This window comes from Squalius cephalus (assembly GCF_949319135.1).
Source record: "Squalius cephalus genome assembly, chromosome: 5".
In the NCBI taxonomy this organism is placed as follows: Eukaryota; Metazoa; Chordata; class Actinopteri; order Cypriniformes; family Leuciscidae; genus Squalius; species Squalius cephalus.
In genome coordinates this window covers 46,314,926-46,338,990 of record NC_137126.1, presented here as the reverse complement: position 1 = coordinate 46,338,990, position 24,065 = coordinate 46,314,926, and the positions used below count along the sequence as shown (strand labels likewise).

Genomic DNA, 24,065 nt, shown 5'->3' with positions numbered 1-24,065 from the left:
GCATAAAACATTTGCGAATAAAGCAGCGTTTCCATCCAGTGAGCTGAAGAGAACAAAATCGTTACGCAAAAAGATCGGTCCGCTGGTTAGTCCGGTTATGTCGTTATATCGAGCGTAAATGTGTTTCCATCATAGTTTATGTGCATGTTTTCTTAAATGTATCCTATTCAAACAAGCGCACATGTAATTTATGTGCATTTTGGCATTTAATAATATTGGCATCAAAATAATATTGAGATGAAATTTTTAACAGAATAAGATTTTTTATTTCAAATAAATGCTGTTATTTTGACCTTTCTATTCATCAAAGTATCCTGAATAAAATCCATCATGGTTTCCACAAAAATATGAAGCAGCACAACTGTTTTCAACATTGATTAGAGTTGTTTCTGAGCACCAAATCATCATATTAGAATGATTTCTGAAGGATCATGTGACACTGAAGACTGGAGTAATGATGCTGAAAATTCAGCTTTGATCACAGGAATAAATTACACGTGAAAGTATATTCAAATAGAAAACACCATAAATTCTAATCACAATATTACTTTACTGTATTTTTGGTCAAATAAATACAGCCTTGGTGAGCAGAAGAGATTTCTCATCAAAAACATAAAACAATCTTACCAATATATTGAATACATTTCCCAGTCCTGTCATGAATTATAACACAGTATTTGTCCTAATGTACCCAGTAACTGTTGAATGTCGTATGCTGAATTTGCAATCGTCCAGTCACCCGGGTTAAAGAGCGATTTGTCAGTAAGTCCGAGCTTGATGATGATAGTCTGTATGATCAAGGCCTGCGATGTTTAACCATGTGTGCGCAACATTACATTTAGCTCAATTATCCGCTGAAAATCAGAAAGGCTTGTGTGTAATTCAGCTTTATTTTGAGTCTGACCTCTTGTGAGTTTGCAGACATTTGCTGTACTATTCTGATGTGTAAAGTGTGAAATTGTGGTTAGGTTTCAAAAACACATTTGTGAACACTCGTACTGTGTTTGCTGTTAAAATGCAACACTGTATGGTTTGATGGTCTGATATCTGCGTTAAAGGAATAGCTCACCCAAAAATTAAAGTTCCTCATTTACTCGGTTATGTTGTTCTAAACTTGTATTGTTTTCTTTCTTTTGTGAAACACAAAATGAGAAATGTTGTCTAGCAGAATGTCTGAACATCTTATATGTTATTTTTGTACTGTCAGACTCTGAATAGGACAAATATTCATGAAAGTAACATAAAAATAGTCCATATAACTCTTACATGAGATCTCAGGTGTTCTGAAGTTTTTCACTGAACAGAGGCTTAAAGGGATATTCACTCAAAAATGAAAATCCTGTCAATAATTACTCGCCCTCACCAAAACCATAAGACTTTTGTTCATATTTGGAACACAAATGAAGATATTTTTCATGAAATCTGAGAGATTTCTGTCCCTCCACATATTCACATTCAATTTTGGTAAACAGAAGTTCAAACATTAGAACCATTCTCGTGTTACGCAGCACGTTTGAGCTTCTGCAAGAACCAATGAGGTTCATTCTCGTGTTTCGCAGCACGTTTGAGCTTCTGCAAGAACCAATGAGGTTCATTCTCGTGTTACGCAGCACGTTTGAGCTTCTGCAAGAACCAATGAGGTTCATTCTCGTGTTACGCAGCACGTTTGAGCTTCTGCAAGAACCAGTGAGGTTCATTCTCGTGTTACGCATCACGTTTGAGCTTCAGCAAGAACCAATGAGGTTCATTCTCGTGTTTCGCAGCACGTTTGAGCTTCTGCAAGAACCAATGAGGTTCATTCTCGTGTTTCGCAGCACGTTTGAGCTTCTGCAAGAACCAATGAGGTTCATTCTCGTGTTACGCAACACGTTTCAAAACCTGTCAATTAGTCAAAGGTCAGAATTCATATGGAGATATTTTACATATCTTTATGAACGAGTTTTGAGTAAATATACTTTCAGTATATCTTTATTTGTGTTTTGAAGATTAATGAAAGATTTATGGATTTGGAACGATATTAGGGTGAATAATTGATAAGAGAAGTTTTATTTGTGGATGAACTAACCTTTTAAATTTCACAATGTTCCTCTCACAAAGCTATTGTATGACTTCACTTTAAAAAATAAATAAGTAAATTTGTACTTTTTGGCTTGTGGCCGACCATGTATATAAAGCACCATTTGTTTTTGTTATATTATGTGAATAATTTGTATTATGTATATAACTATCGTTTTAAAGTAAACTAGCACTTGTCTGTCTGGATGAGTAAAAATGACTGTGTGAACTTCCCTTGGTGATTCTTAGTCACGTAGCAAATGCTCTCGCAACGGTTCCTTTTCTGGGAAAGAGTGTTTGGTTGTGATGTGTAAACAGAGTGTTGGGTGAATGGTGAAACACTCCAACCTCAACACACACACACACACACACACACACACACACACACACACACACACACACACACACACACACACACACACACACACACACACACAGGCTTTTTGGTGAAATGTAAATGCTCAAACTGTGATGTTTTTTATGTATTATGGTGAGAAAAAGAAAATGGAGAAAACACTAAAATAGATTTGCTGTAGAAGCAATTTTCATTGCATTGCAATTTCGCAAATAATTACAAAGAAACCGGAAGTAAGACATTGAATTAAACTTGAAATTTGACGTAGAAAGACTTCAATTGTATTTTCTTGTAAAAAGTACACTTATCTTTCTCATGTAACTGAGTTTGTTCTGTTTTTGATCGGTCCATAACTGACTTTCAGACTCAGATTAACTTGAATTTATCAAGAGCATCACCTTTTGCGGGGCAGATACAGTCACATCATATACAACACATGTTTCTCACGGCTGAATGCTTATCTTGTCTTTCTTGAAGATACCACATACTATGCTGTTATGATAAACAATAGGTTTTGTGTTTGAGAGAAAATACTAAACAGTTAGTATTAATAACACAATATTTATTATTATGCATTCATTATTGCAAAGTAAAAATGATCAAGGACTTTGACATTATATATATATATATATATATTTTTTTTTTTTTTCTCTTTCCTTAAAGGTGAAGTATTTAGTCCCTGCGACACTATAGTCCAGTCATTTTATGAAAAAAGGTTGAACAAATTGCAAAATTTGTTCAAGGTTGACGCCCATTTTGGCTTAAAATGACTGGACCACTAGTGGCACCTAGCGGAATTACAAAAATGAAGCATGTTTTGAAACAACCTTGCAAATGCCCCTTTCGCACATCACTCCTCCCCCAACTCAAACATCACTAACACGGCTCCAACGGGTGCTTGTGAAGGCAGTAAAAGGTCCAACATTAGGAATACTCTGCATGTGTGTCATGAGTAAGCAGCTGAGCAGGATAAAGAGCGAACGTGAGCGTCTCGCTTATAACAAACCCATCCAACGTATCTGCATTTTTTGACATGACACACCACAACTGTTTGAGGCTGTCTACACTGGACACTAAGTAAAGCGGGTGCATGTTAATGCTGTATGGTATTGAAGTGTCCAGTGTAGCGTTTCATCAATTCCTCGTTTGCTTTGACGTGTCCGTGACCTGTTTCATCTCTAAGGCCTAAAGCAGTGAGTTTTGGCTTGCGCTTCTGCAACTGAATTAGCCACGCCCCCAAACTCTCGCTATAGGTTGAGCTGGAAAGTGATTGACGGATCCGATGCTTTGATGGTGCCTGAGAGGCTCAATTTTGATACTTTTGGGGGAGATGAACCCATGAATGACATCTAAGGCCACGTACACTGCAGCTAAACTCAGTTGTCAATTCATCTTTAAGGGTTTAATCCTGTCCTGTACAAACACGCATATTGTAACTTACGAGAGTGACAACCGCATTCTACAACAGAATTATATTTATTTTTCTCCTGAAATATTACATTTATGTTGCATAGTGATCAATAAATGTATTGTGTAGATAAATGCGTATTATTTGTGGCAATAATATGATCTGGATTGTGCAGAATGTAGTTGGAAATGCTTTCTTTGGTGAACAAATGCTTTTTCCAGTAGTTGTTTTTTCCAGCTTGACCAAGTGACCACATTTCTGTTAGTCATTCATCATTTAAATTGCTTAAAAAGAAAGGAAGATTGAAGGTCTTTTTAAATGCATCTCATCATCCAAAGTAAAATTACAGCTTAACTGACATGCAAAGGTTGGCTATCTCGTATAACCTAGTTAGATAAACGTAACGTGCCTCTGACAAGTCCCACTGTAAGGATAATCACTCGACGTCTCCGTGAACTCTTTCTATGCCCAGAAGTAGCCTTGCATTTTCTCAGTCTGAATCTAAGTGATGCATTTGGCAGGACGTTCAGAGACGATCTTCACGAGTTTTAACAGGCCGAAGCATTTGAGGAATTCCCAGCACACCTTTCTGCCCATCAGATAGGGAGATGGAGGGATCGCGAGGGTGAGAGATCTCATGGGAGAACGACTGGATGCAGGAATGTTAAGTACAGACTTGCACATTTATCTTGTGCTTTTTTTATTGAAAGTACAATAACTCTCAGGTCACGTGTCTGGATGATGCCTGCACGTATCTTGTCTTCTCGGTTGGAATAGGCCTTGGATCCCAGGCATATCTTGACCAAGATTGGGAAGGTTAAAAAAATGCATGTGCTTAACCTCTTCTCAGTGCTTTCAGTTTTTCCCATGGACCCGTATATTTCAGGCAGCTTCGATTGAGATCGTTTGGGCGTGTGCGCTTGTGTTCACTCAGATACACCTGTAGATGGCAGCTGGAACAATTACTACTACATGTAACTAAAGACTAAAGAGAACTTCACTCTTTTAACTTCATATTTTATTTATGTTTCCTATTTTATTTTTTAAATGTATTGTTTTATTATTATTATTATTATTATTATATTTTTTTAATTTTTCATTTGTTTTATTTATCAATTTTTTTTTTTTTTTTTTGCTTTTGGATTTGGAATTAAAATAGCCTGAATACCTTTCCATGTTTTTATATATTTATTTTATTTTTAAATTTTCATTTGTTTTATTTATCTAATTATTATATTTTTTTTATATATATATATATATTTGCTTTTGCAATTAAAATAGCCTGAATACCTTTCCATGTTTTTATATTTAATTTTTTTTTACATTTTTCATTTGTTTTATTTATCTAATTATTATATATTTTTTATATATATATATAATAATAATTATTATTATTTTTTTTTTTTTTTTGCTTTTGGAATTAAAATAGCCTGAATGCCTTTCCAGATGTTCACATTAAAGAGTCAAAATCCCAATCACAGGGCCCAGTAATACCTTAGTCATGTTTTTGAGATGAGTCCGAATAGCTGTTATTGTCTGGCGATGTTCAAGATGGATCATTTGTGCTTCAGCTCACAGTCATTGCCCATCTATGTGACTTCACTTCCTCCACGTGACCACATTATGACTCCACATCTGTGTCATCAGCTGCATTGCTTCATCATTGGCTTATGGTTAATTTCAAGATCTTTTAACCACGTTACACACATGTATTGTAGACTGCAGCAGATTCTCCTCATGAGACGGCTATCATTTTAAATTAATTCTTGGGTTATTAATGAGATGGTCCGCAGGTATAAATAGCAGTTTTGATAATGAAACTGGACTCTCACTCTCTCTTTCTATTTGTGTTTCACTCAGAGATGGTAATTGGTCCCACATGGCGTCACTCGGACAAAATAATAATTAAAAACACACAGCCTTAAATATAGAGGAGCCAGAGGATGCAATCTCCACAAGCTTTTTCTGCAGATTTTAAAGTAATTACCAGGCCTATGTTGAATGGTTGCTTATTTAAACTGTCGCATATTATAAGTGGAGCAAATCTAAAGTAAATCTTGAGAAATAGATTTTACTCTTCAATGCATTGATAATTGATTGTTGTTTTATTAAAATTATTGGATTGGATTTTTTATTGTATGTATGTTATGTATGTATGTTATGTATGTATACGTATGTATTGGAGCGGTATCAGCAGTAATTCATATGGTTCATATAGTTAATATCTTGATATATTAATCAACATAATACATCCTTTGTGAATAGAAGCATCTTTTATATATATATATATATAAGCAGTTTGATGACTGTCTAAATGACTGTCATTTCCTTAATGCAATTCTCTCCCTCATTCTTGCTGGGTTGACATCTGTGTCACATGTCAATAACCAAACGCTCAAGAATTCAGGGTTATTAATGCTTTACTCCCTCGGATCTATCAGGTTTTACAGCGTGGGGTGTATTTCATCGTCTCTCTGTGGCAGGTTTAGGACTGAAGGCTTCTTATTTTAGTACAAGGGTCTTGGGTCTCCCCTCCTTGGCTGACCACCCTGTTGGTCTCAAATCTCTGAAGGTCAGAACTTAGGAAGAACTTCGGGGTTGAGAACTCTATATTTTACTGTCATAAATGAGTCTTCTTGTGGCCAAGATGCCAAGTGGTCAAATTTAGACATTTTATCTATCAGGTTTGACCTCTCTGTGTAGATTGAGTTTTCTGCAAGTAAGACTGAAGTAAATAGTTGGAGTCATTGGAGACTTGTTTCTCAGCTCGAGTTTTATTATTGTCTGTTTATGCGAAGAAAGTGTTATCTGCACTTCCACTCACTGACCAGATGGGGGCGTATAAGTAAACATGTGAGAGTGGAGATGAATGGATTATGAAATAGGCATTAATAATGAACCAAATTCTTGGCACCCTAGACTCGTATTTCCAGCTTTGTTTATTCCCGTTATATGACTGACATCTCAGAATTAGACAGCAAAGGATTTTCTGACCTACAGCATATAAATTTGGTGCACGGTGAAATGGTGTTATGGTTTATTATTCAGCATGTTTTATGATATGTAATCACTGCGTTCCACTAATAATCCTAGTTGTTGAATTTTGTACAAGCTCTTTCCCACCACTGTTTGAATTAGGGGCGTAACGGTTCATTAGGGGTCTTTTGGTATGGGTCTACATGTGCTATGTTCAGGGAAAAAAGGACTACTGTTAAATCAATAAAATAAGAACAAATAATCAAGCTACGGGTGTAAATAAATACAATAGAGCGAAGATATAAATAAAGAGTGCTTACCAGGTTATTTGGGTATAAAAGTAGTTTTCAGGAACAGAAATTTAATAATTAAATGTAAAACAACTTTACATATAATCATCACTGTATAAATTAAAGCTACACTGTGTAATTTTTTTTAGTTGATTCTTAGCAAAAAACACTTAGTTCTTTCAAAAATATATGTGCTCATTAATGTATATTTACTTCTTTCAAGTAATAAAGTATTCTCGTAAGTTTATAATCTGCCATTGAAAGTACATACGGGTGAGGGGTTTGAATGCTGGTCGCCATGTTGCCCCTCCGTCTTGAAACTACATTAGCCAAAGAGGGACATACCTGTAAATTCAAGCTTCGCCTTTCACGCTTTACACTCAGTGACACCGTGACGAATGCGAGGGGGAGATTACTCGCGACTGCCGGCAGATTTGAAAGATTGCTGATGGAGGATCACGCCTATTTTCAAGGACATGTAGGAGAGTCGAGAGAGAATTAAAACGTCAATGCGACAGGCAAATCAGCAAGACCAAAGTCAATACTGGAGTATCTTTTCCCAGATGGAAAGAGCTCATGAGGAGCAAAGATTTTAAAATGGACGCCGAAGTTGCCTGCTTTCTTCTCGACAGGTAATTCAGCCTATTTGTGTAAATTCGAAGTTTTATAGTTGCTTGTCTGGTTGTGCATAACGCCAGAACGACCTCTAGTATCTTTCGCATGTTATTGCTCTTGAATGTTTAAATTGGCAAGGCCTAGGCTAAATGAGTTTAGTTTAAACATAGATAGCAACATGTGCTGTACGGGTGATGAGGCGTACATGACTGGTCATATAGAGCATACGGCACTCCTATTGGACAAAGTTCAACCGCGGTGCAAGTGCGTTACAAGCCGTTGGTTGAGAACAGTACGGTCCGAAATTTTTTTTGTGTATGTATATATATATATATATATATATATATATATATATATATATATATATATATATATAATATATATAATATTTATAATATTTATTTATTTTATTTTTTTACACCCCTAGATTGAATGTTTTAAACGTTAATCAAGAGCTGTTCACTGTTTATAGATGTTTGTGCCAGAGGAGGTTGTGTCAGCGTAACCCTAACCCTAAAATATACGAATGATAGAAAACCGCTTTACTGTGTATTTATTCTTAATCATGAAAATATTTAATGTTATTTATTTCATGGCTTTAATTCAATTGCATCAAGTTAGGGGTGGGAAATATTACCAAAACCTTATGTAATGATATGAAATTGTTGTTAAAGGATTCTCATCACAAGTTTGGGAGGATTGGTTGGTGCTGCATTTCAAAGTTTGGTATAACAACCCAAACTTACTGTGGTCCGAAATTCATTCAATCATGAGCTGCTCACATTTAAGAACACAGTGCCATGCTTCACTCACAAACACGTAGCGCATAGCTATATTTATTTAATTAAATTGCAGCCTTTGCAAGTCATATTTCGGTTTTATTTTGATTAATCATGCAGCCATATAATTTGTCATACCGCCCAACCCTACTTCATTTTGCCAAAGCTATAGAAATCGTCAAATTAAAAATGTCTTCGGTTGACAAGCTCGCTTAGCATAGAGCTAACAGTTAGAACAAGATATCAGGAGAACATAAAAATGGACAATTCTTGATTATTTATGGAATATTGCAGTGTTTATTATGAACAATTTATCCATGCACATTTTTATTCTCTTCTCTTCCCTCTTGCAGCATCATCTCATCTCTTCTCTTATGATGCATTTACTGGCGGGAGGGCGGGGTAAACAATAGCAAACCACAACCATCCAATCAATTCTCCATGAACAAAACCAGCCAAAAAAAACCTGCCCTACATTTGTTCATGTTCCAGAAGCCGTTTCACTCAGATATATGTTACAATAGGGAAGAAAAGACTATCACAACCTCTGTTTCATGTTGACTTTAAGCATGCGTTGAGAAGGGAATATGATTCTGTGGGGGGGACAGTTAGACCTGATTGACTTTATTTTTACGCCCATTAAAATGAGTTAATGAGAATAATATGACTTTATGCTGATTTTGAGTGGACTTGTCCTCATTTTGAAGCTGACCAGAGATTGTCTGACGAGTTGTCAGAGATAAACGATGTTTAAATAAGTGGCATCCTGTATAGTCTTTCAAAGGAATGAAGTTTCTGTGCTCGTTCTTGCAGGGTTTTCTAGGGATTTTCGGAATAACTTTCTTTCTAGATAACGTCTGGGAATGTTTAGCCCCGTAATATGTTTTTGTAAACCCTAAAACGTGGTCATATATGGGTTTGTGTAGTGTGTATAGCTTACGTAAGCAAATCCCCCTGAGAGAGACCGTTATCTAGCGAACTGCCGGCTGTATACATAATCGAGCCCTGTGGAATGTTTTGAATGCTTTGGAATGGGAACGACCCTTCCTTTCCTCATCCCACTCTTGAGTCCAGACTTTTCCAGATCCTGTGCCCGATTTCTTCGGGCGCGGTTCCTTTTGTTGTTCCCCCCCGATGGATGAGGAAACAGCATCAGCATTTGCTGTTGAGGAGTTTGAAAAGGTTTTATTGGAATTCGACATGCAGGATTTCACACCAGAAGCGGGAGAGTCCCACGAGTACGAGGTGCCCGAGACCAATATATCAACTTCGGCGGAGAAGACGTCACCAGATTTAACCGTGGTTGATGATTTCCTACCCGTTTCGGCTTCTGTGGCAGATGCCATAGAAGATAAGTTAGAAAAGGAGGCTATTTCTGATTTAGTTTCAGCTTCAACTGTAGAGATGGATTCAGTGGCTCCATCATTAGCATCTGCTCGTGACCCACATTCAGCCCCAGATTCAGCTCTGGTGGAGGCGTCAGAGACACACACCGCTCTGGAGACTGAAGGGGCGCATGCTGGAGAGTCACTGTCAGGGTCTGTTGTTCAATCCACCAGCGTGTCTGATTCAGACGGGACTTACATGATCCCAGATCCAGAGTGGGTGACGGAGAGAGGTAGGATTGGCTCTTATTGTCTTGACACAAAGTTAATGTGCATATTTATTTCCTAAAAACCTACATGTGGTTACAGATCAGCATTTGATCTTGAGTGTTTGCTTATCTGCGATGAAGATGGGCACAAGCACCTGACTATTCAGATTGATTGTGAAAATGTGATGATTATGGGGCTGTTTACACCTGCGGTTTCTCAGATCGGACAGCTATCCGATCGTGAAAAGACCAGGTGTAAATGCCCTCCGAAACGCATTCGAGACGGATTTGAATCCGATCTCTCAAACCACTTCAGGTGGAGGTCTGGGCCGCATTCCAGACGAAACTGGACAAGTGTAAATGCATCTGGTTGTTGAAACCACATATGTAAATTGTACTCCTCCCAAAAATGCTAAAAAAATAAACAAGTGAGAGCGTGTTATAGGCTATATGTAATGTTATAGCCAGATATGACGACGCTACTGGAACACTCATCACCGCAGATGAGAAGCTGAGCATCTATTCATTAAGCCAACATGCAAACTATCGCAAATCAAAGTGAAAGTAAGTCACTTAACACACAATCATCATCATTAAAAGGAAAGAAACGAAATGATCTTACCAGGGCTGTTGCCGCTCTCTCTTATTGTGGTCTTTGATTTCGAAATTTTAGCTGATGATCAATAAAATGCAGCTCATATCTGTTGCTTTCGGTGACGTGCACTCCATTAAATCTGCATATAGCGCGGGAATTGAAGATCGGATTTAAAGGGATAGTTCACTTTGAAATTAAATTTTGGTATGTTTTAGCTTACCTCAAGGGCATCCAAGATGTAGGTGTCTTTGTTTCCGCAGTAGTTTCAATTTTTATATTTTTAGGTCAAACCGTTCTTGTCTGTCAGTCATATAATGCAGGTCTATGGTCACTGTCTCAAAGAGCATGCACAGAGAAGTCCAAATTAAACAATTCCCCATCGTAAGTACACATTGATGGCCTAAGACACGAAATGAGCGGTTTGTGTGAGAAAATGAACAGTATTTATATCGTTTTTACCTCTACACAACCTCGTCCAAGTGATCTGAGGGCGCGCGCGCTTCCTGGTGTGTGACGTGTTCGCGATTTGGCTTAGTCTGCGCAAGCGCCGGAAAGTGTATAAGAGGTCAAAACGATATAAATACTGTTCGTTTTCTCACACAAACCGCTCGTTTCGTGTCTTAGGCCATCAATGTGTACTTACGATGGGGAATTGTTTAATTTGGACTTCTCTGTGCATGCTCTTTGAGACAGTGACCATAGACCTGCATTATATGACTGACAGACAAGAACGGTTTGACCTAAAAATATCAAAATTGAAACTACTGCGGAAACAAAGACACCTACATCTTGGATGCCCTTGAGGTAAGCTAAAACATACCAAAATGTAATTTCAAAGTGAACTATCCCTTTAAATCCGTTTCGCAAAAACACATTTATGTGACCAGATGTAAATGGAATCGTTTTGATAAATCGGATAGCTATCCGATCTGAGAAAACGCATGAAGTGACCAGGTGTAAACAGCCCCTATATGACCTGAGGTTTCTATTAGCTTTTAGACAATCCACAACAATCAACACAAAGTTTAGCATTAGGGATGCACCGGTCGATTTGGCCGATCTCCCTTAAGAACTTGCACACAAACCGCATTACAATCATTTCCCAAAGTGTCGTTTGTGGGGAAATATAACAATGCCTGTAAACACATCCTCTGAAACAACTACGAGAGAAAAAAAATTGGCAACTGGTATCGGAATCTGCCCTTTTGATTGTAAAAAAAAATTGGCAATTGGATTCGGCCATGGAAAATCTTGATCTATATCCCGATTATATCCCGATTTATATCCCGAGTATATCCCGATTTAGCATTTTCAATGTTTGATAAGTTGATTAGTGGCATCAAGTACAGCAGTTCGAAAAAAGGAAGCATAAATGCAGTTATGCTTCCTTTTTTCTTAACTTCCACAGTTGCACATTTAGAGATGTGATTTATATTTTTTGTTAATCATATACAGCAGTATTTTGTGGCCCAATTTGGCAGCAGACATCTAATGTGCCAAAAACATATATACCGTAAATACACTGCAGCAATTCCAAGTGTGGTTGACTATCATGGTTTCTTCTTTTTGTTTCTGTTTGTATTAGCATTAATATTTTAGTAGCAATGATTTAAAGAGGACGAATATAGATTCAGAGAGGATGTTATCATGCTCGGGTAATATATTTTGGCATTCAACCAGATAGAATATATCGTTTTGCACATCTCAGCATCTTATTGGGGAATTTGATTTGCTCCAGTGTCCATGCAGTGTGTTTGTTTTCATTTAGACCGTGTAATTTTTTTATTTATCATTTGCTCGCCTGCAGAACAACACTTAAACTTCCACTTGTGGATGTGAGAACAGTGTTTTGTGACATTTATTATTTACAATGCGCTCACTTTAACATGTTTATCAGATGTTTGTGCATAAATATTGCCAGGGTTCCACAGTCATGAAAACCTGGAAAAAAAGGGAATTTATCCACCTATTTCCTACGCCCCATGAAGCCTTGCGTGAATTATGTGTGTAACTATACTGTTAAACTAAGCAATCAGTGAAATGTTTGCTATATGAGCGCAATATTACACTTTTTTTCTAAAAACTGGTCACATATTCTACTCACCACTGTTCAACCATCGAACATTAAAAGGAAATTTAAATGTGTATTAATAAAGCATCAACAAAGTACATTCAACAGACCATGAATAACCCCAAAAGCGCTATTCTTTCCTCAATATTAATATTACAGTAATATTACGTAATAAAGCGATATTACGATCGGGTTGAATATCACCGTTGTGGTAATATCTGTATTTTGTAACATACGTTATCTTAATCAAAAATGTTCATTAACTTTAGCATTGCATGATAATATTTCAAAGTGCTTTCTGTCATTTTGACAATTTTTTTATTTACCTAGTTTACAAACATTCCAGTAAACGCTGTTTAAAAGGGGATTAAAAGTGAAAAGATTTTACATTTTAAAGCATCTGTGTGAAAACTAGCTTGGAAAGAGAGGATTTGGAAAATTTTAAATTCTTCCAGCATTCCACTGAATTATTAATGGGTCATATCGTAAATAAAATCGGGAGAACGGACCATAATTGCACAGCATAATATGTTGTCTTATTTTCATACCGTTACAGCAGAATACAAAGGGTAAAAAAGAAAATAATCAGGAGGAAAAGAATGCAGAGCTCTTGTTCATGTCACATTAAAATACCAAGCGTCACGTTATTACGAAAAAATAGAGCATGAAGGAAAATCTACAGCTCATTCAGTCTAACTGAAAAATAATGATTAATTGTAGTGCAAGTTTATATTTAGAAATGATTCGTTTCAGTCTTTTTGAATGGAATTTACATCATTCAAAACGCAGTCGGCTTGTCAGGTGGATAAATTGTGATTTCCAGCCATGCAACTGGAAAATATGGAGTATTTACTCCTAGTATGTTTCAATTCATATTAATTGCTATTTTTTGTGCAATCTCTATAAAGTGTTATTTTTATTTATTGCTAATTTATTCGATTTTTTTGGTTAAAAAGAGTGTGATACAGCTTTTTTTTTATGGTCAGATTTTTTTAAATGAGGCCAAAGAGATGCTTGATTTCAACATCTGGGAGAGTGATTTCTATTCACTATAATGTATGTGATAAAGAAACTGCAGAGAGAGAGAGAGAGAGAGAGAGAGAATATGGGTTAATGTTTCCTTTGCCACTCCCTCATCAGGCCCAGCGCTGAACAAACAGTCCAGATACGATCAGAGACCAGTCTCAGTCTTTCCTTTCTGTAGTAATACATTTATTTTGCAACTGACATGATTATGATTTTCTAAATGATCATTGACTGAATATTGAGTTCATTTAGAAGGTTTGTCTAATGGCAGCACTTGTCCAGATTAGTGAGCTGTACACAGTTTTAGACAGGTTATATACTGCAACCTTTTTAGTATCTGGTATTTGGAGAAGTTAAAGTTAGCACCTGCCGAAAAGCAGCCCGCCCTCCCCTCGGACGACTCCACAGTCACTACTGAACACAGCAGAGTTTACGATACTTGTCCTGTCTTGAAGTTCGTTTTCCTTCTGTTTCTTCTCTCTCTCTCTCTTCTTTCTAGATCTCTCTTTCCTTTTCCATTCTTATCCTATCTGTTTTTTTCCCACTCCTTGTCGTAGCTCCTCCTGTCTGAGATAAAGTGCGAAGGTAAAGACACACAGATCAGCAGGGCGTTACTGTCTGTCCCGTTCGCAGTGTAAGTAACCGGCTGTTATTTGCCTTTAGTTGGTTGTTTCTTGGGAAAGTGTCTTTTTGGGATTGTGTTTGTGCCTGTAATGAGGATTTTTGGAATCTGCTGTGGTGTTATTGGTGGTGGATATTGTGTGATTAACAATGTGTTGTTTGTTCGTGAATTTAAAAAAATGTATCTTCTTCAGCTTAAGTTTGGTGTTTTGTTGCACTCGTGTGTCTTGTGTGAGTTTTAGATTGAATATTATAACATATATGGTACTAGATATCTAGGCATCTACACCGGACATGAGCGGCTTGAGAAGCGTCAAAACTATATCACTCTCAAATCAAATTCACAAACACTGACAAATGAAGCTTCATTTGACATTTATGTTATTTATATGGTGCATGGCTACTCTATTTATTTTTCCCATTTGTCTGAAATAAAAAATATTTTATTTATCATTTAGATTTATGTATGAATTAATTGCTTTTAGTTTATAATTTTTTTCATTAATTAATTTCCTCAGAATTTGATTTAAATGTCTGATTTAATTTGCTCTGAATATATATATATATATATATATATATATATATATATATATATATATATATATATATATATATATATATATATATATATATATATTTATTTCCTTTGATTTTTTTTATTATTATTATGCTCTGAATTTTCAATTTTGTGTTATATATGCAATAATTAATTTTCTTCTGAATTTGATTAATTATATGTTTACAAATTAATTTGCTCTGAATTATATGCTTTATATATTTTTTTAATATGCTCTGAATATTATGTTACATATTTATGAATGAATTTACTCTGGATTTTATGCGATTAAATTTATGAATTAATTTGCTCAGAATTGTATGTTATGTTTATAAATTCATTTATGCAGAATTTTATACATTTTATATTTATTAATTAATTTGCTCTGAATCTTATGAGTTATATATTTATTAATTAGTTTGTTCTGAATTTATGTGAAATATATTTATTAATATGCTCTAAACTGTATATGTTTTGAATTTAAATATCCTCTGACCATGTTTCTGGCTTACTAATTAAATAAATAAATAAATAAGTATATATCGTATATATATATATATTTTTTTTATATATATATATATATATATTTTTTTTTTATAATATATTAATTAAAAAAAAAATTATATATATATATATATATATATATATATATATATATATATATATAATTTTTTTTATAATATATTAATTAAAAAAAATTTATATATATATATATATATATATATATATATATATATATATATATATATATATATATATATATATATATATATATATATATATATATATATATATTTTTTATATATTATATATAAAAAAAAAAATATATATATATATATATAAACAAATATATATATATATATATATATATATATATATATATATATATATATATAATTTTTATACAAATAGATTTCCATTATTTAGAAATGTTTTACCAAAGCATTTCTCATAGTTTACCGTTGGGCTTACAGCTCAGATCAGTCTGGACAAACAAATTAAGATGATATGCTGCTTTAAGTATCGAGAACCTTGAGGTGTCATCTGTCATGCTGCAGTGTGACATCATCAGTCACTTCCTGTGTTGACACGACTGACTTGGTAGAAAGCCGAGATCCAAAGGTGCCTTATCGCTAAAGTAATTGCTGTATAAAGGAGTTTTAAACCAGAGATGGTCTTAAAAGTGTTCACTTAAGGGCATGTTTTACAACCTTACTTAGTTGTGTGTGTGTGTGGAAGTGCTTTCTCTTCTGTTCCTGAGCGTATGGCTTTTGAATATTGATTTATGTGTGCATTAAGAGGTGTGTCCGTTCATACACATGCTTTTTTCTCTTTACTTCCTGCTGAATCTATCCCTGTAGGCATGCAGTTTTAGAGCAGTCTTTACATGTGAGGTTGTCACCCTCACCACACCCCATATGAGTGAAGCCTGCAGTGATTTCACCATCTCTGGTCATGTGATTCATAATAACCACTCCAGCCGAGAGAAGTGTTTTGAACAGACTTGACAAAGTCCTGTTGAAACCGGGTTATTCAACAACAACAACCCGTTTGATTCCTAATAGATTTATGTTCTTCATGCGCAGAACAACTCCAGGGAATTTGAATCTGAAGCAAACATCTGAATACTTGAGGTTATGGATTTGAGCAGACCTGCATATCCATAACTTCAGATGTGTACAGGCACTTTTATCCAAAGCTTTATCAGCACACGTTCCCTGAGAATGAAACCAATCTGATTTTTTTTTTTTTTTTTTTTTACAGATGCTCTTCTTGCGGATTTGGAGTCCACAACCTCCCACATTTCCAAGCAAGCTGTTTTTCTGCCAGAAGAGACGCCATATTCCTACCCCACAGGAAGTGACTCTTATCAGGACGTGTCCCCCCCACCTCGAGTGACTTCCCCTCCTGCTGAAACACTGAATGGATCTTGGGTAGAACAGCCAGAATCAAAGCACTCTTCGACCCAGGTAAAATGCACCATTACTCCCTGAAGGGTTTCTTTATTCCACAGGCTTTTTGTTGGTCTTTATATGAGTCTACTCGGTTATCCTTTAACCTTACAACAAATACCAGATGCCGTCCTGCTCCACTTTCTGCCTGTTGTGTCCTTGAGCAAAGCTTCAGTTGCTCCACAAACTGGTGCCATTAAGCAAGTTCAACATATTCACGGTTTCTTTAATGGGTCCATATTCTGCATATTTGTATAATTTTAGTCAAGCTTACTTGGACTAAAACAGTAGAAGTTTAGTCTTTTTTTATGACCATTTCCCACCCTCTCAATGGTCCTATAAATGAATCAGACTGTTTATGCTGCTGTCACTTTAAGACGATAATGAATATGCATTGATATTATTACTAATGCATTAAAATATTTTTTTTACCAAAATTCATAAATTGAAGTTTTAATTTAGCCAAAAACTAAAATATAAAATAGTTTCTGAAATAATCAAATAATTTATCACATTTATTTGATAATCAAGTAAACAAAAACATGTGTTTTACACATATTTAAATTGTACATAAAGCCAGTTTTTAATAACCAAATTCTGTTTCTACTCCAATTTGTTGTTGAAATATTAACATTTAAACAGTGGCTGTAATAATAACTTCTTTTCATGACATATTTATTCAAACACACATTAAATAATGAAGACAGCAGGTTAAGTAAATATATAATAAATGATATATACTGCAAAAATGTAACTAAATTATCCTCTCTAAAGTTTTGTCTATGTTTCTATCCAGTGGCGTCCCCGAGGTAAATGTAATGTTACGTGGCATGTTGTTTACAAGCAGTTTTATTCAAGTGCGTCAAACCGCATTTATTGTTTGAATTATGTGATAAAATTGACAGAATTTAGAAGCTGAGACTTCATGTTAAAGGTTACAAAGCACAAAGCTTATTGCTCGGATAATCTGTAAATAAATGCCACAGTTTTGGTCAATTATTTCAGACCCAAAACCATTTAGACCGAAACCAAAAATTGCTGTTTCCACTGAACATTTTTGATTGCAAAATTTCTGTTGCATCATTAGTTGATATGTGAATGCAGATGTTCATATGTTAATGAGCTCACAGTTGTATTTGTAGCTTAGTTTCAGTAAACGTTCTGGACATAACACATTTTTTTATGTCACACAGACAAACGGTGAAATCTTCATGCAACTCTTGTTAAACAAAGCTCAAAAAAGGACAGAAAAATGTTTGAGAGACAGCATTAGGTCAGGTCAGGTTACATTTATTTCTATAGTGCTTTATACAAAGCAGCTTCACATTAATAAACGGAAAAATAAGTGTTAATGTTGTAAGATTGATCAATTATGAAACAAGTTCAATTTCAGCTGTAAAGCAGCTGTACAAAAGACTATAGTGTTATTATTCAGCTCAAGTCAGTTCAGTGTTGATTCAATACAGTTCAAAAACAGTGTCGATGTTGCAAAGTTAGTGTCATTATCCAGTTCAAATTTTGTTCTCATCTGATAGTGTCAGTGCAGTTAAACCATAACAGTACTGGTTATTAATTTTCTTTTAAACCATTAAGCGTGTCCTTGAGACCCCAGGTGTATCGTAGTTTTTTTAATATAATATTTTTGCTATTTCTGCTCCCGTCTGTAAAGTAAAAGTGCTTAAAAGTTAAACGACTATATTTTCTTTCCTCAAGTCTTTCAGCTCGGCTCCGAAAGGCACCAGTCCTCGCGTGTCTCAGTCTGACGAAGAGCACGTCTATAGTTTCCCCAACAAGCAGAAGACTACTGACTCCCCCACTGCCGTCATGAGCTCATCACTGGGCAGTAACCTGTCGGAGCTGGACCGTCTGCTGCTGGAGCTCAACGCCGTACAGCACAGCACACCCTCCTTTGCTACTGAAGGTGAGCGCTTCGAAACTCAGGGTTGTTAAAGCACTGCCTTCGGATGAGACGTTAAACCGAGGTCCTGACTCTCTGTGGTCATTAAAAATCCCAGGATGTCCTTGGATTAAAGAGTAGGGGTTTAACTCCGGCATCCTGGCCTCTGTCCATTATGGCCTCCTAATCATCCCCATATACCGGCTTCATCGCTCTGTCTCCTCTCCACCAATAAGCTGGTGTGTGGTGAGCGTTCTGGCGCAATATGGCTGCCGTCGCATCATTGCCTCACATTGGTGGTGGTTGAGTTGATTCCCCCTTCCATATGTGAAGCCCTTTGAGTGTTGAGAAAAGCACTATATAAATGTAACAAGTTAGTACTACATGTTGTTAAAACATTATGTTTTTTTATCACAGAGAGCTACCCACCTAAACCAGCCAGCAACGCCCAGCGCTATGTCCCAGAAAACGGTGTTTCATCAGTAGTGAAAGCGCCTCCTCCAAAGTTAGAGAAACCCAAACGCAGTGCGCCCGGTCGGGGGATAGAAGACGTCAGACCCAGTGTGGAGAGCCTGTTAAACGATTTGGAGAGCTCAGTGCCGGCCCCTGCGTAAGCTTACACACTGCTGAAAACATTTGATTAATGTCATTTTTATAAATATCTGTATATATTTTATGATATAATATTTAATATTTGTTTATGTTTATGTTATGTTTAGTTGTGCTGAATTTGATACATTTTATATTTATGAATTAATTTGCTCAGAATTCTATGAGTTATATATTTATTCATTAGTTTGTTCTGAAAACACATTGTTAATCGCACAATATCAACCACCAATAACAGCACAGCAGATTCCAAAAATCAGCATTACAGGCACAAACGCATGAATCCCAATTGTTTATCATTTAAATATTTTATTTTGTTTTACTTTTTTTCTGAGTAGAAAAAATAAAAATAAAGTTCTTAATAACTTGACAAAAGTTGATAATATGTTGTAGGGCTGGGTGGTATGACTATACATAACATGGAAGTGATATAAAATGTCTATTGTTAGAGATTTTGCTATATCATTAAGTAAATATATCCGCATAGCTCAGTATTACTTAAAGATATTGACACTTTAGAGTGATAAAGAAACATGCATGAATGAGAAAATAAAGAGCGTACATGATGTAAAAAAAAAAAAAAGAGTTAAACACAATAAGCCTTAATGCACGAGCAGAAAGCCACCTCTCAGACTATGCAATGTTTGATTATTAAATTTAGGCAGTATTCTTTACCACGTGTTAAATTAAACCTACTGTAGCTGAAAGACTTATATTTCTGTATCTTTGGTCTATTGTATTTGTCCTATTGTTTGTAATTAGCTTCTTTGTTCTTATTGTTATACAAAATTAAAAGCCCACCCCTAATATGTTGTTTAAATTTTAAAAATTCAAATAATTTATCAAAATCCGTTTTGAGTTTAATTTAGACTTTAAATCCCCGATTTTCTTTATGGTCTTTTGGACTCCACTGTAGTAAACACTGATGTTTAAATGAGCAGAATGTTATAAACAAATGAAGACTTCACCAGGTGCCTTATTTGTGCGCTAGACCTTTTCTTACATCCCATTTTTTTTATATTGTAAACTTTATAGACCCGCCCCATCCGTGCCAATGGTTCCTGAGTTGAGAGAAGTTCAGGAAGAGAATCCCACCCAGCAGCAGGCCAGAATCTCAGCCTCCTCAGCTACGCGGGAACTCGATGAACTCATGGCTTCACTGTCTGACTTCAAAGTTCAGAGCAATGTAAGTCTTGGAGCAGGAGAGACAAATGACATTAACTGTTATTTTTTACGTTTTCTATAAATGTTCCTTACAAACAAACTTCCTAAACTATGATCAATTGCTTTGCCACACTGTAGGCACACATGTAGGCTTTGTGTTTTAATGTTGTGATTTATCATATGCATGTCTGTGAGTGCTGATAATGATAATCAGATAGTAAACAGTAGATTATTATCAATCAAGGCCTTTGAAATGAATAAAGGTTTATATGCCTTGTATGAGGGCATGCTCTCATGGGTCCATTATAAAGGTCTTGTTAGCATATCTGTCTTGGACATGAGCCACGCTGCGGTTGAAAAGAGAGAATCTGGAATGCTGTGGTTGTGGTGTCATGTTTATATCTGGAAATTCTGGTGATCATATTTGCTTTCAGGTTGGTAAACCAAATATCCGACTTGTACTTTGTTGCGTTCCTAGAATACTTTTTTTATTGACTAAATAAGCCAAACTTTGCAAGATTACATAACTCATTGCATTAAGCCACTATTTTCATGCATATTTTTTTTATTTGAGAATTAGATAATAGATCATTCCCAGCATGCCTTCATGATTCTACTCAAATGCTTTCCTCCCTTTCTCTCTGATTGTTGTTGTCGTCTTACTGTTGGTTGTCTAGTCTGGCTCTGTGTCAGTTAAGGACGACTCATTATCCACTGAAGGGTCAGAACTTCCAAATCTTATGGTAACTGAGAGCCTCACAGTCCCTTCTGTCCCAGTCCCAGAGGCAGAGGTATCTGACCACAGCTTTCCTTCCTCTAATTGTGCATCATTTCTGCTGGAACTCCACATTGTTGAGGAATCAACAACCAAAGCTCCAGTGTCCAGCTCCACGGTGCGCTTCACTTCCTCCAAGAGCCATTCAGATAAACTACCGGTAGTTTATAGCGCAAAGAGTCCAGTCCCTGAGTCTCGTTTATCACCAGAACCATCTGCAAAAACTTCAAGCCTTCCACCATCAAGTTTAAACAAACTTGAAGTCAATTCACCCAAGATCTTCAACCTGAAAACCTCAAGTCCGATTTTGGTTTCCGAAAACAGTCCACCTGTGGTAGCAAAGGCCTCCTCACCACTTATAAATCGAAGGATTTCCAGCCCAGTGGCTAAAAGCCCCAGTCCACCAGAGGTTATGAAGAGCTCAAATCGAATTGTCGACGTAAAAAGTTCTAGTCCTGTTACAATTGCTAAAACCTCTAGTCCAGTTGTGGTCAGAAAGAGCCCAAGCCCTATTACAGCTGTTAGAGCAACCAAAAGTCCTTTCCCTGGAGTCCTTGCCAAGAGCCCAAATCCTGATCCAGGGATTACTAGCAAGAGCCCAGTGCCAACTCTCATTGCACTACCTGCTCCTCCAGTTTCAACCCTAACATTAACTCCCAAGCCTTCCAAAGAGAAACCTGATAACTCCGGACCTGGCATATTGGAAATAAGTCTTCCTTGCCCCAAGCCTCTTCTGGAGGAAGCTCTGGACAAGCTGTTGACGTCTAGTCTTTCCCAACCAGAGCCAGTGAAACTGCTTGAAGGAGATCCTGGCTCACCAGAAATGAGCGATGACATTCTGTCACTTTTTCATCAATCGACGCCACAGGGTGGCTATAAAGACACTGATATCAGTTGGACAGACGACTCCTTATACCCTGGAGCGTCAGATGTTTCTCTGGACCTTCCACTTCTTCAGCCATCAGCGGTCGAAAGGCTCTCCGCTTCTGGACAAGTATGAGGCACACCAACTCTGTTAGACTGTCTCCAATTTGCATCCCTAAATTTAGCGAGCATGATCGAGAAGCATGCTGCACCACGTACGGCTGTTTATGCTTTCTCAAATACACAAGCCTGATCCTTATGCCAAGGGGCCTGTTGATATCCAATCTGAACCTTTCCACCCTGCTCAGATAGAAGCAACCAGCCATTAGCAAGTTAAATATGCCTCTCAAAAACCCGATACCCAAGTACAAATGTCACTTAGTGCTCCTAAAATTGGAGGGCCTAGTCATTTAGTTGGGTTTGTAGCTGCTCTATTCAGTTGCATTGCTTTGTATGGTGTTTTTGGAAAGGTTGAGAATTGAGGAATCCAACAAAGTATGTGTGGTGCATGAAATGGATAAGATTGTGTGGAAGGAGTCTTTGGGATGTTCAAATGCATGCCCTGACGCGCTTCCTCAATGAGGCGTATGGCGTTAAAAGGACAACAAGGCTAGGCTTGCTTATTTCTTTGCAGTTTTGCAGTGGTTTCATTGTGCAATTGCATTCCATCTTCACTTATTTCTTTCTTCAGGGCACATGATGCTTTTTAGATAGCTGCAAGAGATGTTCTGCAAAGTGGTTGTTTACTGTGGTCCCATATACTGGTGGTCTTGCATGATTGCAAATTATTTGCAGTTGCTAAATTTGATGTGTAAAGTCTAAGGGTTTAACAGTTGAGTCATTTTCTCAATACATTAAAATCATGCAGATTCACATGCATCAATCATGAAATATTGCTTTTAAATCATGAATTATTTGTGTTCGCCAGTAACTAGTTTAAAATTTTATTGCGGTTCTGGGGAATATCAATTCATTTGAACTGTCAGCAAAAAAATTTCCAAAGTAGCTTGTCTGTCTTTTTCTTGCCTATAAAGGGAAGTATTTAAATAATACTAGAAATTAATTTACAAATATATTGCATGTATTTGTTGTTAATCAAATCCATTATTTTGTATTTAATTAAATTTATTCACTCTGAATTTGAAAAAAAAAAAGTTTTGAATCAAATTTCAAATTGAATTGCAATGAATTGATTGGATTTTTGTAGTGATAGCAATTTTAACCTTTTAGTCCAATTGAAAATTGCTTTGACAATTTTGCATTGCTTTGGCATGTTGTGTTTGGTTCATAGTCTTTATACCTGCTCTTGCATCATTTCAGATTGTTTGTAGAATGTTAGAGTTGTTCTTACTGTGAGTCACGAAGAGGATGCTTCAAGCTATGCTTTGCATTGGCCCAAATTTGATGTGTGTGAGGTTACAGTACTGATTTGTATCCTGCTGCCTGCTTTTTAAAGGCCTTTGGACTGGATATCTGAGATCTTGAAAGGCGTTTGCAGAGAAAGCATTGCATGATCTAAAAATTTAAAGTGGTGACTTCATTAATGCTGCCTCTCCGCAGCTTAAATCGGTCATCAGACGCACAAAGGAAACGTCCAATGTTCACCCAATGTTTCGTGACGGCCATATGCACAGAAAAATGGGCCCGCTCATTCTCAACAAGAGTAACTCGCAAGATCTACTCATTGAAGAGCTACAAGGGAAACTGGGAATCGGTCGCACTGGGCGGCCACGAAAACGGCCGGATGATTGGCTTACGGAAGGGGTCATTGTCTGTTCCAACCCACATCGGTTAAGAGAGGAAGGTGGTGTATCACCGACGGTTGATAAGGTAGTGTAAGTCCCAAGATTACTGGTGGAACTA

At 36.4% G+C, this 24,065-nt stretch overlaps 1 protein-coding gene across 6 annotated transcripts in view; it reads left to right on the top strand.

Annotated features, from left to right (window-relative positions):
* Positions 1–24,065, top strand: part of pxna (paxillin a) — a 37,763-nt gene that overhangs the window by 2,542 nt on the left and 11,156 nt on the right. For 2 of the 6 annotated variants that reach the window (XM_079871367.1, XM_079871366.1), the window contains exons 1-7: positions 9,535–10,096; positions 16,706–16,911; positions 18,607–18,814; positions 19,208–19,400; positions 20,435–20,585; positions 21,241–22,332; positions 23,763–24,032. In XM_079871367.1, coding sequence (XP_079727493.1) covers positions 9,613–10,096; positions 16,706–16,911; positions 18,607–18,814; positions 19,208–19,400; positions 20,435–20,585; positions 21,241–22,332; positions 23,763–24,032 — 2,604 coding nt within the window. In that variant the 5' untranslated portion in view covers positions 9,535–9,612. Of the gene's footprint in view, positions 1–9,501; positions 10,097–14,321; positions 14,399–16,705; positions 16,912–18,606; positions 18,815–19,207; positions 19,401–20,434; positions 20,586–21,240; positions 22,333–23,762; positions 24,033–24,065 lie in introns of those variants that run through there. The other 4 variants (XM_079871368.1, XM_079871369.1, XM_079871370.1 and 1 more) reach the window with 4 other exon arrangements.